The sequence below is a fragment of the Zootoca vivipara genome, chromosome 1 (assembly GCF_965207765.1).
Source record: "Zootoca vivipara chromosome 1, rZooViv2.hap1.1, whole genome shotgun sequence".
In the NCBI taxonomy this organism is placed as follows: domain Eukaryota; kingdom Metazoa; phylum Chordata; class Lepidosauria; order Squamata; family Lacertidae; genus Zootoca; species Zootoca vivipara.
In genome coordinates this window covers 4,716,982-4,730,720 of record NC_142582.1, presented here as the reverse complement: position 1 = coordinate 4,730,720, position 13,739 = coordinate 4,716,982, and the positions used below count along the sequence as shown (strand labels likewise).

General features: G+C 47.5%; 1 protein-coding gene across 3 annotated transcripts in view; it reads left to right on the top strand.

Annotated features, from left to right (window-relative positions):
* SPAG16 (sperm associated antigen 16) overlaps positions 1-13,739 on the top strand; it is a 403,304-nt gene that overhangs the window by 33,813 nt on the left and 355,752 nt on the right. For all 3 annotated transcript variants that reach the window (XM_088667222.1, XM_035138897.3, XM_088667194.1), the window contains 2 exons: positions 265-382; positions 9,361-9,430. In XM_088667222.1, the coding sequence (XP_088523348.1) occupies positions 265-382; positions 9,361-9,430 (188 nt within the window). The remainder of the gene's footprint in view (positions 1-264; positions 383-9,360; positions 9,431-13,739) is intronic.

Sequence of the window (13,739 nt, the reverse complement as noted above, 5' to 3'; positions counted from 1 at the left end):
CTTCTAGTTTTCTGTCTGTCAGTTACGTAAAATAAATTATTCAAAACATTCACTCTAGGATGACATCCAACTATTCTACTTTGTGTTAAGCAATATTTTTCCAATCTTCAGACCTGAAAATTTGGGTTAGTTTGAAAGAACTTGAATTGTATAATTCTTACGGGTAACCAAGAAACGTCTTTCTTCTGTCATTGAGAATTAAATGCTACAGAATATTTATTATCTTGTGACCTTTGTATAATTTTTTTCATTATATTTTTGTAGACTCAAGACACATTATGCATCATATGAGCCACTGTTAAAGCAGTTGAGTGAAAAATATGAGCTTCTACTGCGAGAGAAGATGCTTACAAGCTTAGAAAGAGACAGAGTGGTTGGGCAGGTAAAAACCTGTAGTATGTTTAACCTAGAGATTCAGAAACCACTGATCTCTTTATGGTCTTTGAGAACTAATGTAGAGTTATGGTTAGAGTGTTGGACTAGGATGTGGGAGACGAGTCATCTCCACTCAACCATGAAACTCACTGGGTGACCTTGGGCCAGTCACTTTCTCTCAGCTTAACCCACCTGACAGGGTTGTCTTGAGGATGAAATAAGGAAGGGAAATGAAGAAAGATCATAATCACAATCATACATACTGGTTTAAGTTTCTATTTCTATCCTCAAAACATAAGGTGGACCACATATAGGTAAAAAAAAGGTAAAGGACCCTTGGACGGTTAAGTCCAGTCAAAGGCGACTTTGGGGTGCAGCACTCATCTCGCTTCAGGCTAAGGGAGCCGGGGTTTGTCCACAGACAGCTTTCTGGGTCATGCGGCCAGCATGACTAAGCCACTTCTGGCACAATGGAACACCATGATGGAAGCCACAGCGCACAGAAATGCTGTTTACCTTCCTGTCACAGCAGTACTTTCATTGGTAAGCTTTCGAATTGCTAGGTTGGCAGAAGCTGGGACAGAGCAATGGGAGCTCACCCCGTTGCAGGGATTCAAACCACCAACCTTCCAGTCAGCAAGCCCAAGAGGCTCACTGGGTTAGACCATAGCGCCACCTGCATCCCTGCCACATATAAAACCCAAGCATATGCAATGCACAAAGAACGTGGGGCATTAGCGATTTTGAGTTTTTCTTGGCTGTCAAGTGCACAGAGCTCTTCTTAGTTTAAAAAAAGTGGGCTATATCACTGAATATAAAATGGAGAGATTACCTGAGTTGTGAGAGGGATGATTCTGTATTCTGAAGAAAGCTGGGGCTTGCTGCTTGCAAGTGCTGTCTGCTGGATTTGGTGATTGGCAAGCAGCCGCTTCTTAAAGTGAAGGGAGCCTCCCTGCCCAGCAAAATTCACTTCAGAGGTGAAATTGGTATCGTGTCATTTCTTTGCCGGGTTAATAAACCAATCTTTTTACACACACACACACACCCCGCCAGGCCCCAGCAGCATACAAATTTACAAGGATTCCCCCCCCTTATATATCCATTCCTATGAATAAAATGAATTAAAATATGTCCTGCTGGCTGCTGCTGTTGAATCAACAGTTGCTGGCTAGAATTGCATGTCTCTGAGTTCTTTCTGCCTTCTAACCGAATTGGATCCATGCGCTGGACTGTGTTAGGCTGTATGCCAATGAAAGAGCTCTAAGAGTGCTGCTGTGCTTGGCCTGTTTCCTTTCCAAAGCCTCTCAGCAAGCTGATATCTGGCTTTTCAGTTAAGACCCTGAAACATGTTTAAGTGAAGTTATTTTTTATTTTCAGTTTTGGATAATGCAAAGTTATGTGTAGGGCAAGTCACTTCAACCTACTTATACAGTGGGTAAAAGGATAATATAACCCACTGCATAATGGTTTCGCTCTTTCACACTGGTGAATCCTGATATTATTGTCAGCCATGCAGAATCTCCCAAGTGTCACTGCTATGCCGCCTCCATTCATTTCAGTGAGGTTTATGCCTCAAACGAGCCTTGAGAAAATGAATAATGTGTTCTGCTGCTAAATTCATAACAATGTTCTGCATCTAATGTCAAGGTTCTCCCAATTTTGACATAATTAAATAGATGGATAACATTATTTCAAGAAAAGGAGCAGAATTCATCATTCCCTTTATTAGCCTCAGTAAAACGATTGGGGCACTTGGTAGATTTTGCAAGAGTTAAAGCCTCAGGTGTCTTCAGTATAAATATGCAAAACAACTGTCGTTATATATTTCATAGAAGTGTGCGTTGCCTCACTTCTAGGCACAGTGTGAACAAAGTATGTTTGATGCATATTATCCCAATGTGGGACAGATCTGATACATTCATTTCCCTCCTTGTCAGGCACAGCTCCTGTGCAGTTGTGGACAGAGCATGGCAAAAGCAGAGGGCCAAAAAGGCAAAGGCAACCTGTCACAGTGGCCGGAGTGGACTACTTCAGAGTAACGACGCTACGCAGCTCTGCATTTTATTCTTTTATTGGTGCTGCGTATTTACAGTGCTCAAGTCATTGCTATTTACACGGAGCGATGTTGTCAGTCGGTTTCAGAACCTCCTAATGGCTTTTGGCGCGTCTTTCTCCAACACAAAAGCTTTGGCAGACCCATCCTCTTGCCCCTCCTCTTCCTGCGTAATTCTGGAGTTGGGGGGATGGGTCTTCCCCCCTTACTTGCCCCTTCCTGTCCCACCTGGGACCCTGGCTCCTCTACCTTGCCTGAGCCTCGGACACGACTTCCTGCTTCCCCACTGGAATCGGAACTCTCCCTGCTTTCCCCTTTGCTCGGGGACGGGCTTGAACTCAGGAGGGGAGGGACTTCGCGATATCCCCTGTCCCTCACATCCACCCCCCTCCCAAGCTCTCCTTCACCCCTCCCCAGGCCCCCCCCCATGTGTCGGTGACGACTGGAAGCCTAAAAACTCGGTGCTCTCCGAGCCCGTTGGTGTGAACACCTCCCCCCAGTCCTGCGAGCCCCCCCCTTCCGCCTGGGAGGACGGGAATCCCAAAAAGTCCGTGGCGTCAGAGCTGGTGGGGGTAAAAATGTTTTGCCAATCTGCTCCTTCCTCTGACTGGGTGGATCTTGGCGACACCCATACCTCATCCTCTGGTTCCTCAAACTCCGCTTCCCAGCGCCATGGTGAGCTGTTCTCCCGTGCCTCCTCCTCCTCCCCCTCCCTTTCCATGTGCCAGGGCTTGGGTCTGTGGGGAAAGAGGGCGTGAAATTCTTCCACCAAGAATTCCTCCTGTATCTGAGTGGCGGGAACCCATTCATTCTGGGACGGTGGAGCATCCTCCCATGCCATGAGGTACTCCAGGCCCCCCACCCCCCACCTTGAATCCAGGATGGCCGTGGCCTCATTGAGTTGCTCCCTGCTTTCCCTCTCCCCCCCTCCCTCGGGGGTTTGTTCGCTGTCTCTGAGCCTGCTGCTTTCCCTGTACGGCGACAGCAGCGATCTATGAAACACTGGATGCACCCTCATGTCCTCTGGCAGTGCCAGCCTGTATGCCACCGGGTTGACCTGTTGCGTGACCGTGAAGGGGCCCAGCCATTTGGGTGCCAGCTTTTTGCACCTCCCTCTGGTGGGAAGGCCCTCCGAGGACAACCACACCTTGTCCCCCACCCTGATGACCTCCCCTTGTCGCCTGTGGCGATCTGCCCCCTTTTTGTACGCTTCCTTGGCCCTCTCCAAGTGTTCTCTGAGCTGCTGGTGCACCGTCTCCAGTTCCTCTGCCCAATCCTCAGCCTGTGGGCCCTCCTCCTCCTCCTCCCTCTCCCTCTCTGGGAAAGATCTGAGGTCGCGCCCGTAATTGGCCTTAAAGGGCGACACCCCTGTGGAGACGTGCACTGCATTGTTGTAGGCAAATTCTGCTAGTGGCAAGCGATCCACCCAGTCCGTTTGCCGCTGGCTGACGTAGCATCTCAGGTACTGCTGCAGAATGGCGTTGACCCTCTCCGCTTGTCCGTTGGTCTGCGGGTGTCTAGCCGTCGACAAGCTGACCTCCACCTGCAGGAGGTTCATGAGCCGCCGCCAGAACCTGGAAACAAATTGGCGGCCACGATCCGAAATAACCCTTAAAGGTAATCCATGCAGTCTGAAAATGTGATCAACAAACAGTTTGGCTGTCTCTTCTGCCGAGACTGCCCTGGCACACGGTATAAAGTGACACATTTTGGACATGAGGTCCACCACCACCAACACTGCAGTCTTACCCCTGGACGAAGGCAGATCTGTGATGAAGTCCATGGACACCACTTCCCACGGCCTGTGTGGTGTGGCTAAGGGCTCCAGCAACCCTGGTGGCGCTGCTCTGACCACCTTCGCCCGCTGGCAGGTGGTACAGCCCCTTACATAGTCTCGAACATCTTCCCTCACCCCTGGCCACCAGAAGTGTCTCATGACTAGGTGAGTGGTCTTGTCCCTTCCAAAATGCCCCGCTGTAGGGTTGTCGTGCATCTGCTTGAGGACCGTACGTCGAAGCTGGGTGGTGGGTAGGTACAGCGCACCCTTGTAGAAAAGCAGCCCTCTGCGTTCTGCAAAGTCTTTTGCCTGCTCCCTCCCCCCTCTCAGTTCTCTGAAGATGCGGTTGGCAAATTCATCCGCTGCCGTCAGTGCTGTGAGTTCTGCCTCGCTCACCACTGCTGCTCCGCAGGACCATGCCGACGGGGGGAAAATGTGCCTTGGGGCTGGTGGCGCCTCCTCCTCCATGTACTCTGGCTTGCGGGAGAGGGCATCCGCCCTGACATTCTGCTCTCCTGGGATGTAGTGTATGGAGAAGTTGAAGTTCGAGAAGAACTCCGCCCACCGTATCTGCCGCTGGTTGAGCACCCTGGCAGTTCTCCAGAACTCCAGGTTCTTGTGGTCTGTGCACACCTGGATGGGGTGCTTGGCGCCCACCAGGAAGTGTCTCCAGTGCTGGAACGCCGCGTGGATCGCAAGAAGTTCCCGATCAAAAACTGTGTAGTTTCGCTCGGGCTGGGTCAACTTCCTGGAGAAGAAGGCACAGGGTCTCCACTCTCTGTTGGCGTCCAGTTGCAACAAAATGGCGCCCACAGCCTTATCAGAAGCATCTGTTTCAATGCGTAGGGGCGCGTCCTGAACCACGTGGAACAGGTTCTGGTCTGAGGCGAACACCCTCTTGAGGCTTTCGAACGCTGCTTGCGCCTCTGGTGTCCACCTGAACTTCTGCTTGCCTCTCAGGCAGTCAGTGATGGGAGCCGTAACTCGAGAGAAGTTCTTGATGAACTTCCTGTAGAAGTTGGCAAAGCCTAGTAGGCGTTGGGCATCTTTGCGCGTCCTGGGGCTGTGCCAGTCCAGGATGGTCTGCACCTTGTCCTTGTCCATTGCCAGCCCCTTGTCTGACAGCTTGTAGCCCAGGAAGTCCACCTCCTTGGTGTGAAACTTGCACTTCTCCAGCTTCACATACAGGTGGTTCTCCTTCAGGCGCTGTAACACCTCCCTGACGTCCTTCACGTGCTGCACTGGGTCGTTGGAGTAAATAAGGATGTCATCCAGAAAGACCAAGCATTTCCTGAAGAGTAGGGACCCCAGGACGTGGTGCATGAAGGCCTGGAAGCATGCTGAGCCCCCTTGCAACCCGAAGGGCATCACCAGATATTCAAAAGAGCCCAGAGGCGTGAACATCGTGGTTTTCCACTCATCGCCTTCCCGGATCCTGATCAAGTTGTACGCCCCCCTCAGGTCTAGCTTGGTGAAAATCTTGCCGCTGCGTGCCGCTGTCAGGAGATCATCCACTCTGGGCATGGGGAAAGCCACTGGCTCTGTCACCGAATTCAGCCGTCTAAAATCCACCACAAGACGGCGCTGTTGCGTGTCTTTCTTGTCCACCCAGAAGACCGGGCTGCCCCCTGCTGCCTTGCTTTCTCTGATGAACCCCCGCTTGAGGTTCTTGTCGATAAAAGCGCGCAGATCCTCCAGTTCCTGGTCTGACATGGCGTACAGCTTGGCTGGGGGTATAGTTGCCCCAGGCACCAGGTTGATCTGGCAGTCAAAAGGCCTGTGTGGGGGCAGGTGGTCGGACTCCGCTTCACTGAAGACCTCCTGCAGGTCCCAGTATGGTTTGGGTATCGCCTCACCCCCTTTGACGTGCATGGTGGCCACCGTGGCTATCGGAGGCCCCTCCCCTGGTTGGTGCTGCATGCAATGTTCCAGGCAAAAGTCCGATCCAAAAGTGATGCATCTCTGATGCCAACTTATGGAGGGGTCGTGGCGCGCCAGCCAGCTCATGCCCAAAACGATTGGGGGGTCTGAGATGGTGGTGACGTTGAATGCCAGTGTCTCTGAGTGCCTTCCAACCGTCATTCTCATGGGGGGGGTTTGATGAGTGATGGCCCCTCCCAGCAGCTCTCTGCCGTCAATGGTTGCCACGTGCAGAGGAAAATCCAGCTGCAGAAGCTGGATCTGGTGCTCTTCTGCAAAGTTTCTCGAGAAGAAGTTGGCTGAGGCACCACTGTCAATTAGGGCGAGGACCGTCAATGGATAGCCATTTGGGAGCGTGAGCGTCACTTCTAGAACCACTCCTGCTCTGGGAGGGGTGGGCTGGCTCTGCTCCTCTCTGTGCGGGTGGGTGGGCTGGGGCTGTTGTCTGCTGACTGTGCCTGGCTGCCGCCCCTTGTCTCCTGCAGCCAGGCTTTCCCGTTTCCCTGCTGTGGTGCTGCGTCAGTGGGGGAGGGCACAACCGTTCCCGCCTTTCCTTGCCACTCCCTGCGATGTGGGCAGTCTCTGACGAGATGCTGGGGGGAGTTGCAGAGAAAGCAATTCCCACCCCTTCCCTCCTTGCGTCTTGGCGCCGCTGGGGTTTGAAAAGCCCGCGCGCGCGCGCTATCAATCTGCATGGGTTCCTGGTCCTGACTGGCCCCAGGCGTGGCTTGAAAGGGTTGTTGAGGGAGTGGCTTCTCCTGCGACCGTGGGAACCAAGCCCGCTTTGCGCGCGTTGCTTGCTTGTCGCTCCATCTGGATTCCTGCCTCACCCCCACCGCCAGAGCCGCTTTGCTCAGTTGATCCATATTACTGGGCTTTGGACCTCTCGAGAGCTCATCCTTCACCTCCTCATGCAACCCCAAGTAAAACGCCGCTTGCATTGGGGCAGACTCCAGATCCCACCCCAATCTGTGCACCAGCATGGTGAATTTCGCCCAATACGCGCGAACTGTCATATTTCCTTGGCGTAAATTATGAAGTTCCTCCTTAGTCTGGTCCATATGACTATCGGACGAATACATCGTTTTCAAACCTTCTAGAAATAGTTTGACATTCTTCATGCAAGGATTCCTTGTTGCAATTAACGGTCTTAGCCACTCCCTGGCCGCCCCTGTAAGGTGCTCCACAATAAACGCTACTCTGTGCTCATCATCAGGGAACTCATCGTGGTGCAGCTCAAGAGCATACACAATCTCAGTCTCAAAGCCCTGAAACTCCTTCGGGTCTCCATTGAACTTGCTTACTAGGGTCCCGGCTCTCCTTCCTGGCAGCACTTGGACTTGGGGTGCCCCTCCCGCCTTGTTTTTCTCTGCATCCAGCTTGTTTTGGAGGTCTACCGCCACCGCCCTTAAATGCTGCTCTTTTTCCTGGAGCTCTCTCACCTGTTCCGCAAGTTGTAGCCGGTCGTCCTGGACCTTCTTAGTCTCCTCTTTAGCTGCCTTCAATTCTCCCTGCGCCTGCAGCGACAGCTGTTGCAGTTCTAGCTGGGCTTGCTCAGCGATCTGCCGCCACTTCTCCGCCTCTGACACGCTCATCCCGGCAACTCCAAAGTAGCCCAAAAATGATTAGGAGGTTGCTGTCACAGTGGCCGGAGTGGACTACTTCAGAGTAACGACGCTACGCAGCTCTGCATTTTATTCTTTTATTGGTGCTGCGTATTTACAGTGCTCAAGTCATTGCTATTTACACGGAGCGATGTTGTCAGTCGGTTTCAGAACCTCCTAATGGCTTTTGGCGCGTCTTTCTCCAACACAAAAGCTTTGGCAGACCCATCCTCTTGCCCCTCCTCTTCCTGCGTAATTCTGGAGTTGGGGGGATGGGTCTTCCCCCCTTACTTGCCCCTTCCTGTCCCACCTGGGACCCTGGCTCCTCTACCTTGCCTGAGCCTCGGACACGACTTCCTGCTTCCCCACTGGAATCGGAACTCTCCCTGCTTTCCCCTTTGCTCGGGGACGGGCTTGAACTCAGGAGGGGAGGGACTTCGCGATATCCCCTGTCCCTCACACAACCTATATGCAATAAGCGCAGATCTCTTGAGTGCTCAGACTGTTGAACAAGACAGCCCTGGAATCATTCACAGGATCACTCTGCCTTATTGATACAAATAAAGCATATTTGACCCCACCCCTCCCCCAAAAAGAATCCTGAGAACTGTAATTAGCCCCACACAGAGCTACAATTTCCAGCATCCAAAACAGACTACAGTTCCTAGGATTCTTGGTAGGGGTATGTGGTTTAAATGTGCTTTAAATGCATGGGTTGTTTTTGGGTAGCCTGGCCACAATTTTGCATCAACCAAAATGCTCCAGACTTCATAGAATAATAAAATCATGGAGTTGGAAGAGACCCCCAAGGGTTGTCTGGTCCAACCCTTTGAAATGCAGGTATCTTAACGAAAGAATCCAAGACAGATGGCCACCCAACCTCTGCTTAAAAACTTCCAAGGAATGAGATTCCACAACCTCCCGAGGGAGTGTGTTTCACTATCAATCAGCTTTTACTGTCAGAAAGTTCTTCCTGATGTCTAGTTGGAATCTCCTTTCTTGTAACTTGAAGCCATTTATTCAAGCCCTAATCTCCAGAGCAGGAGAAAACAAGTTTGCTGCATCTTCCATGTGACAACCCTTAAGATATTTGAACTTAATCATGTTCCAGGGCACCATGAAGGGCAGATGGTGCAGAGTATTTTGAAAAACACTGCAAAGTGACATTTTTGTGAGAAAAAGAGAAGTCTTAATATTTTTGAAGAAATAAATGGCTTTTTTGATCAATTTTGGCTCAGCTGTAGTTGATATGGCTGGCTTCCTTGCATTTCCCATCTTTGGCCAGAGTGTGGTGGTAATTTGCAGACTGAATTCCTGCTGGATAATTCAGGCCACCTGTAAGCTTGAGTGCCGATTCCCCTTTGCCAGAGAGTTACTTATGAACTATGTGAAGTGATCTTGAGAAGGTGGAAAGATTGTTTAGTTCACTTTAATTACCCTGACTGAGTGCATGGAAAACATTGTTTAAAAGTATGTTGAAGGATAACTAATATATTGATTTCTATAGGCACTCAGATTCTACTACATTGAGATTTTTTGGACTGATTATTTTGCATGCATTCACACATATGTCTGATTTTCTTAGTGGGAGAAATGAAAGTTCTTAATGTCTTTCCCCCTTCATTGTTCAGATTATAGGTTTACAAGCCACTTTACGAAGCTTAGAGTCTGGAAGCTACATTCAAATTCCTGTCACTAAAGGTAAACGTTTTCCTATATAGTGAAATCCCAAACTTGAACAGAAAAAAATGCTTTTCAAAGATTGTGCAAATGGTTAGGCATTCAAAATTTTCCTGCATGTTAAGCCCTAAAATGATTTAATGATGTTAAGCTTTGAGATACAGTGATTCACATGGACGAGGCAAAGGGGTGTGAGCTCTGAAGGGCTATGGTGGGAAACCGTTAAATCTGTAAAATGATTGAAATGCTTTCCCAGTTGAGATGTCACTGAGTGAATTTTTAATACTGCATCAGTTCTCTTTCCTGATTGCCTGGGAGCAGAGGTTGCCCTGGGGATGAGATAGTCCATCATATCATTAAATAAATACTGCAGACTCTGTCTAGTCCACCATAGAAACAGTTTCCCGCAGGAATCAACAGAGTTTTGTATCCGCTTTCCTTCCTGCAGGGTGTGTTACAGGCCAGACATTGATATGGGAACCATTTACAGGCATCTCATTCCCTAATGGCTTGGTGTGTTGAGTGGATGTGCTGAGGAATGGGAAGGGGGAGTGCAGTAGGGATCTGTTAGCTCCATGAGGATTTCTCTGTATACAGGCTGAATTGACTCTGAGCTTTTCTGTTTTAAAAAACATTTTGTTACTAAGTTTTGAAGTACAGGATGCTAATGTTAAGCAAATTTGAATCTGTACAAACTGAAATATGGAAGCTGAGGGATTTGCATTTTATATTAGTAGGGAGTGACATTTATATGTTATTTGTATTAGCAAATTCACTAAAAGGTTAAGGGTGTTCATGTTTGGGTGGAGACTTGAAAATCAAAACAGCAAAAATGCTGTTTGCAATATTGCTTTACTACTATTGTTCAACTGGAAAACAGGTTGGCAATAAGTCATAGCATATGTCAAGTTTTATAGATCTTGATCATGGACATTTCTTTTCCTTTGAGTAGCTTTATGAAATATATTTGCAGGTTTGGCAATGGAACATAGATATTTTTATTTTATGAGCCCTCCAGCCTATCTACTGTATTACTATCATTTTACTCACCTTCCAGAAGTCTAATAGAAATGACTTACTATAAAAATAAATAGCAACTGCAGTGAAATATGATTAGGCTGCAGCCTTAAGCATATTCACAAGGAAGTCTCATTGAACTTAGTGTGACTTCCTTCCAGGGTAAACTGTTTAGCATCAGCCCATAATATTTTATGATAGTTGCATGGCTAAACCCTTTTGCGAAAATTTTTACATAATGGGGTGTGTGTGTGTGTGTAGCAAAACATTCTAGTTGATTCAATCAATAGGTATGCAGTTTATTTTAGAGGCTGAGGTGTACCATTTCAGATTGTAGGCTTGAACTCCATACACACCACAGCCCCTCCACACAGAAAATCTATCGCTCCACTAAGGAGAAGCATGGTAGCCAAGTGTTCTCCTTGACATGTTAGAGTGCTGTTTAGAGTGCCCCTCCCCATAAATGTTACTGGATTTCATAATTTGATAGCAGGTCCATTGTAGGTAGAAGGTATGACCTCAGTGAAGATGTTCACTCAGAGTGCAGCAGCTGTAAAAGAGGTGTGCTAAGGATCATTAGGAAAGGGACTGAAAATAAAACTACTAATACTATTATGCTGTTATAAAAATCTAAATTGCAGTTGTATTTGGAATATTGCATACACTTCTGGTTGCTGCACCTTAAAAAGCACATTGAAGTTAAGCTAGAAAAGATCAGAGAATAACAACCAAAAGGATCAAGGGGCTGAAAAACTCCTATGAGGAAAGGTTGCATCATGGAGGTCCTTTAGGAAAAAGTGGCTAGAGAGTTTTCCTCCTCTTCACTTAATACTTAATACAGGGCTCCACAGTGAAACCAAATGTTGGAAGACCAGGACAGACAAAAGGGAAGCACTCTTTATACTGTGAATAAACACTGGAATTTGCCACCAAACTAATGGAGGATAATCACCACAAGTCATGATGGCTATGCATAACTCTGATGTTGAAAGTAACATCATGGGCTTACCCAGCATGGGGCAGGGGGGGCAGCTGCCCCCCCTAGAAGCAGGGCAGCTGGAGAGGACAGGCAGGGACACTGCCTGCTGTGCTCCGCCTCAGCCTGCTTGGCTGAAGTGAAATGGCAGCAGCGGCAGCAAAGCTGCCTTCGTTGGGGGAAACCTGGACCTGGGCTAACTTCAGCATACATGCAAATGGAGTGCCGTGGAGCATTGTGGGGCAGCACTTTCTGTGCTGTGCTCGCTGGGACTTGAAAGAGTGTGGGCTGAAGTTAGCCCAGGTCCAGGTCCAGGTTTCCTTCAACGGCGACAGTTTTGCTGCTGCTGCCTTGTTTTAGTCACCGCTGCCATTAAAGGGCGAGGCAGGAGTGCAAGCGCTGGTGGCTCCGTGTGCTGCCTTGGAAATGGCCCCCTTTTCTCTGGGGGGCGTGGATGTTGACCATGCCTCCTGGAGGGATCCTGGCCACGTCATTGCCAGCCAGCCAATTAGGTGGCTGGGGGGGCGTGGCTGGGTGTGTGGGTGGTGTGCCCCCCCTAGTTTTGATCCTGGGTACGCCCATGAGTAACATGCCTCTGAGTACCAATTGTTGGGGAACAGAAGTGGAGAGAGTGTTGTTGTGCTCATGTCCTACTTGCAGGTCTCCCACAGGCATCTGGTTGACCACTGGGAGTAGGAGATGCTGGGCAAGATGGAACTTTGGTCTGGTCCATCAAGAATCTCCTTATATGTTGGTACAGTCTGAAGTGATTGAACAAGATGTAGCCATTTTTTATTGAAGGCTCTGATCCTAGTGAAAGTTTTAGCCATGTTGGTCACTGATAATGTGTAGCTTTCATTGAAAATAAGACTTTAGTTGTATACAAAAAAATAGTTGAGGATAATTAGTGTTAATATTGGGGCTGTATGTTTCACACTTTTGCTCAGTTTGGGACCTAAATGGAACAAAGTTAACAGAACAGAAGCCGCTCAACAGCTGCAGTGGAGGTGGCCCCAGGCTCGCGCTCCCCATGCGAAACTCCGGAGGCGTGAGCGGAGCGTGAGCCTGGGGCTACCTCGCCGTGCCTCTCAGCTGTTTTTTTGTTTTTTGTTTTATTTTTATTTTTCTACTATTTTATTTTTTCTATTTTTTATTTTTCTATTTTCTATTTTCTATTTTTATTTATTATTTTATTTTATATTTTTATTTATTTATTATTTTATTTTCTATTTTTATTTATTTATTATTTTATTTTCTATTTTTATTGTTTTCTTTTTTTAATAGCCAGAAGGTGATCTCACCTAGGGCGCAAAAAACCCTAGCATCGGCCCTGTATACATACCTTCCATCCCACCAGAAAGGCACTCAAAACAGGAGGTCTGTAAATGCTTCTGAGATATTATACTGTGTAACCGTAATGATTTTGTAGAACTTGGGCATGTGTTTGATCAGAAGATGCTATTTAAACCTCTGGGCTTTCCTAGTTCTGTAGCAGTTTGCAAGTATGTATATTTCACAAACTAACACAATTCCACGAGCAATGTAACTGCCAGACAACCACAGCTACTGAGTGAGAGAAGCAGCTTCCAAACAAATAAAAAATTTCTGTGATGTGTAATGCTTAGGGAAATACTCTGAGACATGATACTTGTAACAGTTGTTAAAAAGCTTTTAAAGTATTTACTGTATGAGGCTAGCATCTTGTGTAAGAAACAGTTCTTTTCACATGCGTCCCTTCAAATAAAGTAGTTAAGTTGGTCATTAGTCTTCAGTTACTTTTATTTCAAGGGTTTTTGCTCAAAGAGAAGTTATTCTGGGGCAGGCCCCATGAATGGGAACTGTGAAGAGAACATAGCTGTTTATTTCAGTGGGGCTTACTTCCTAGTCCATGGTGCCCTTTGAATGCAGGCATCATGGTAAAAATGAGAGAATAGTTTTACATACAGAAAGGATTTTTCAGTTTATTTGTTTTAGATGCACATTTTCCTTTAGTGTTGGATTTTGTGTACTTTTCAAGAATGACAATTCAAATGACTTCAGTTTACCCATATGGCCATCACAGTCAATTTTACAGAACATTGAAGCACGCAATGCAAAAAGGTATATGTTATCTGGAAAACATACATAGACTGGTTGGCCTAAATCTTTAAACAGACTTGATTTAACAAACAGTTTTCCACACTGGTGTTTGCAGTTTTTAAATATATATATTCATTGATACTTATCAAAAGCTATCCAAAAGTTCATACACAGTACAAAGTATCTTTTTATAATACACCAGAATAAAAAATATTTTTGAAATCTAATATAAAAAGGAACAGGAGCAAAAAGAAAGAA